We start from the raw sequence: 3,900 nt of genomic DNA on the forward strand, positions 1-3,900 counted from the left end.
AACATACCTATCAAGTGTGCACAGACACTATCTGAGTGCACACACAAACACAGGGAAGGGGAATATTGAACACCAACACCAAACATCTACTCTCAACTCAACGGCACAAACGTTCAAGAGACTCTGCCCTCGAGTTGATCTCTAACTCAGTTCATGTCAGCTCTGCTGTCGTTCAGAGAGGAGGTCGGCCAGCTTTCCCTGTTGCATAGCAGGTGCAACTGGCTTTGAGGCTGCCAGATTTCTGTCCCAAAGTGATGCTGCTGTTGTATTCCCAAGAGTGTCCAGGGACAGTTCAGAAATCAGTGGACACAGCTGTACCAACAACACCTTCTAGACAGCAGGCTGCAATTGGGATTTCACACTATTGCACAACCCCGGCCTTTTCAAGAGTTACAAAGTGATACTTGCTTATTGTAACTGCTTAAATGAAAAATAAAAAGACAAACAGTTTTATCCTTATACAAAAAGAAGGTCCCCTCCTGCATCCCCCCCAACCCATTCTTCATACACACACACAATTCACAGATAGAAACAGCAACCATTACACAAAGAGATTCCCACACACAGTCCTCCTCAAAGCTACCCTGAGCTGGTTTACAGAAGGATGCGGCCATGTAGCCCGAGAGGGTTGCTACTGAAAGCCCCAGCAGAGTCCTCAGACTTACTCACCAATGGTCTCTCCACCCTCATCCCAAGTCATCTATGGACCAGCGATGAGAAGGCGCCAGAAAGAATCCAGAGCGCCTGAGTCTATCGCTGTATGCTCACTCCTGCTGCTCTAGGCCTCTTCCAGGACAAGCATAAAGCCACAGGTTGAACACGCTGGGGATTTCCACCTTCTGCCTCCAGGAACCAAACCTCGCATGCCCACCAACCCCTAGGCAGACGCAGATTCTGGCTTGATTGTTGCCCTGCCAGGGCTTCTCAAGCTGTGGGTGGCACTGGGTTATGGCTAATGGGATTGACTGAGGAGGCTATGGCTGGCATTTTGCTATGAGAGAGGATGAACAACTTAAAAATAGAAAAGAGGTAAAGAATACTCACTTAACATACCTATCAAGTGTGCACAGACACTATCTGAGTGCACACACAAACACAGGGAAGGGGAATATTGAACACCAACACCAAACATCTACTCTCAACTCAACGGCACAAAAGTTCAAGAGACTCTGCCCTCGAGTTGATCTCTAACTCAGTTCATGTCAGCTCTGCTGTCGTTCAGAGAGGAGGTCGGCCAGCTTTCCCTGTTGCATAGCAGGTGCAACTGGCTTTGAGGCTGCCAGATTTCTGTCCCAAAGTGATGCTGCTGTTGTATTCCCAAGAGTGTCCAGGGACAGTTCAGAAATCAGTGGACACAGCTGCACCAACAACACCTTCTGGACAGCAGGCTGCAACTGGGGTTTCCCATCATTGACCCACCCTCCAACAAACACCAGTTTGTGCCCATTCCAGTTGTTAAAGAATTCAAACTACTCTTTGTGCTCAAGAGTAGTCCAGATAGAAATGTAAACAAGCAAACTTTTTCAAAAAAGGCACATTAGGTAATAATTTGGACCATGTCCACGTGAAGGAGTATAACACAAAAAGAACACTTGGGTTAGCAACGGAATCTCACTTCATGTGAAGGCTTGGCATTTTTTAAAGCAAACGTTCTCAAAAACCTCAACTCTCTAAAAAACAAAAAAGATAGTTCCAATTTCATGGGATCCTGGTAAGAATTAACGAAGATAATCTGTAAAAAAAAGATTAGCACCATGCCTGATGAATAGAGTACTCAGTAAACATTTGATATTTATCAGTAATATTGTCAGGAATACTCCAGGAATGAGAATGTGGCCATGCGGTGAAGCGCTTGTAAATTCTGAGAGCTGAAAGTGACCAGAGAGTCCTGGACCCATTCCTCCACATCGTGTTTATGAAATCCCATATTTTGGAGGTGAGGGGGAAATAGAAATTCAGTCTCTCAAAGCTGTGCCCCATTTCTCTGCTTTTTCGGGACTTGCTGTGTGATCAGTGGAGTGACTGGAGTCTCAACAATTGCTGGCCAGAACTTCCTGTGGTGCGGGAGACGGTCTCCAACTGCACTGAGATGTCCAACTCGAGAGCGATGGTTGTCTTCAGTGTTCTGTTGGCTCATTTAAATTCACGTATGCACATCCAGTTGGTGCTCCTCTACTGGACAGTACAGAAGATTCCACCCGAATTCCTTGTAAGAGTCAGTTACCCACAGGGCTTTGTCTCAGCTTCTCGAAGCGGTCACCAAGGACATTTGCTGCAAGGTTGTTGATGTGGGGGAACTTCCCCTGCAGCAGCAGGTGCATATCAACATCTTCTGTTTCTGTCCATGGCAGCCAGCTGTGAGAAGTGTCGAAAACTGGACATGGCACATATGTGCCAGATGTGGAAAGGGGTAGAGCTGTCTGACGATTTGAGAGTTATCGAGCCATCAGCCAACCTCTGATGCGAAACAAAGACAGCATCCACTGCCCTCTCTAGTGGTCATAAAGGTGTGAGGTTTTGGCTGACAGCCCTTGGCACATTATCGGGACACCTACTACGGCTCATCATCATCCTCGTGTATCCGGAGGTGGGACATCAGAGAGGCCAGGTGCTTGAAGGATTTACCGCACTTGCCGCAGGGATCGGTCCTCTCCTGAGAGTGGACTCTGTGGTGATTTTTCAGGGTGGTCCTGTCAGTGAATCCTTTACCGCACTGGAAGCACACGAAGGGTTTCTGCCCCGCATGCAACCGCTTGTGCCGTTGGATGCTTGACTTACAGCGGAAGTCTTTGCCGCAGCCCTGGCAGTGGTACAAGGGCTCCTCCGTGTGGCTTCTTTGGTGATGGAGGAGGGCCTCCTTGCTGGAGAAGACTTTCCCGCACTCCAGGCACTCCTCCCGCATCTCGGGCAGGTGCAGCTGCTTGTGCTCCAACAGGTGGGAGCCGTTCCGGAAGAACTGGCCACACTCATTGCACTGGAAGGTTCGCTCTTCCTCATGGAGCCGCAGATGCTCCGCGAGGTGTGAGTTGACCCGGAAGTTTTTTCCACACACCTGACAGCAGTACGGCTTCTCTCCCGTGTGGATCCGCTTGTGGTCCCTCAGGGAAGAGTTGCGGCCAAAGCATTTGCCACACTCACTGCACCTGTAGGGCTTCTCGCCGGTGTGCACCCTGAGGTGACGTGTCAGCTTGGTGCTCTGCCTGAAGGTCTTGCCACACTCGTTGCATTTGAAGGGCGTCTCCCCGGTGTGGATTCGGTGGTGACTGCTGAGGGTAGAGCTGCTGTTGAAGGTTTTCCCACACACCTTGCACTTGTAGGGCCGCTCCCCCGTGTGGATCCGGTAGTGCGTGAAGAAGTACGAGCTGTGCCGGAAGCACTTCCCGCAGGCGTCGCACTTGTGGGGCTTCTCCCCCGAGTGGATGCGCTGGTGCTCCACCAGGTGGAGGGTCTGGTTGAAGGTCTTCCCACATTCCCGACATTTAAAGTGGTTCTTCCCCTTCCTGGCAGTCTGGCGACGCTTGGTGAAGCGCACAGCATTCTGGGCTTTGCCAGGTACATCGTTCTGTGGAACCTCCTTTCCTCGAGAGGTGCCCGCTGCTGCTACGGCTGCTGATGTGCGACCTAATCGTGTCGCCAAGGCCATGGGCTCGTGCCTTTGCTGGCCAGGCAGGCTGGTTTGGAGAGACTCTGCAGCCACACTTGGGCCAGATTTCCTCTCATCCACAGATGGCCCGTCCTGACTTTCTGTTTCTGGGCTCATGCGCAAGGGCGCACTGCGCTGGGTCGCCCTCATCACCTTCTCCTGCCTTGGCGTCCGTGAGCTGCCCGACTTGGGAAGTTGTGTCTTCTGTTGACATCCTTTATTCTTGTCTGAAAAACAATTTAGAAAGTACATCTGTA

The 3,900-nt window shown here is 50.6% G+C and overlaps 1 protein-coding gene across 1 annotated transcript; it reads right to left on the reverse strand.

Moving 5' to 3' along the window:
* Window positions 1–2,554: 2,554 nt before the first annotated feature.
* Window positions 2,555–3,643, reverse strand: LOC101522756 (zinc finger protein 239-like). The gene has a single exon (XM_058673974.1). It carries the CDS (start codon window positions 3,641–3,643, stop codon window positions 2,555–2,557), a length of 1,089 nt encoding a protein of 362 aa, XP_058529957.1.
* Window positions 3,644–3,900: the final 257 nt, after the last annotated feature.

The sequence above is a fragment of the Ochotona princeps genome, chromosome 16 (genome assembly GCF_030435755.1).
Source record: "Ochotona princeps isolate mOchPri1 chromosome 16, mOchPri1.hap1, whole genome shotgun sequence".
Taxonomy (NCBI): domain Eukaryota; kingdom Metazoa; phylum Chordata; class Mammalia; order Lagomorpha; family Ochotonidae; genus Ochotona; species Ochotona princeps.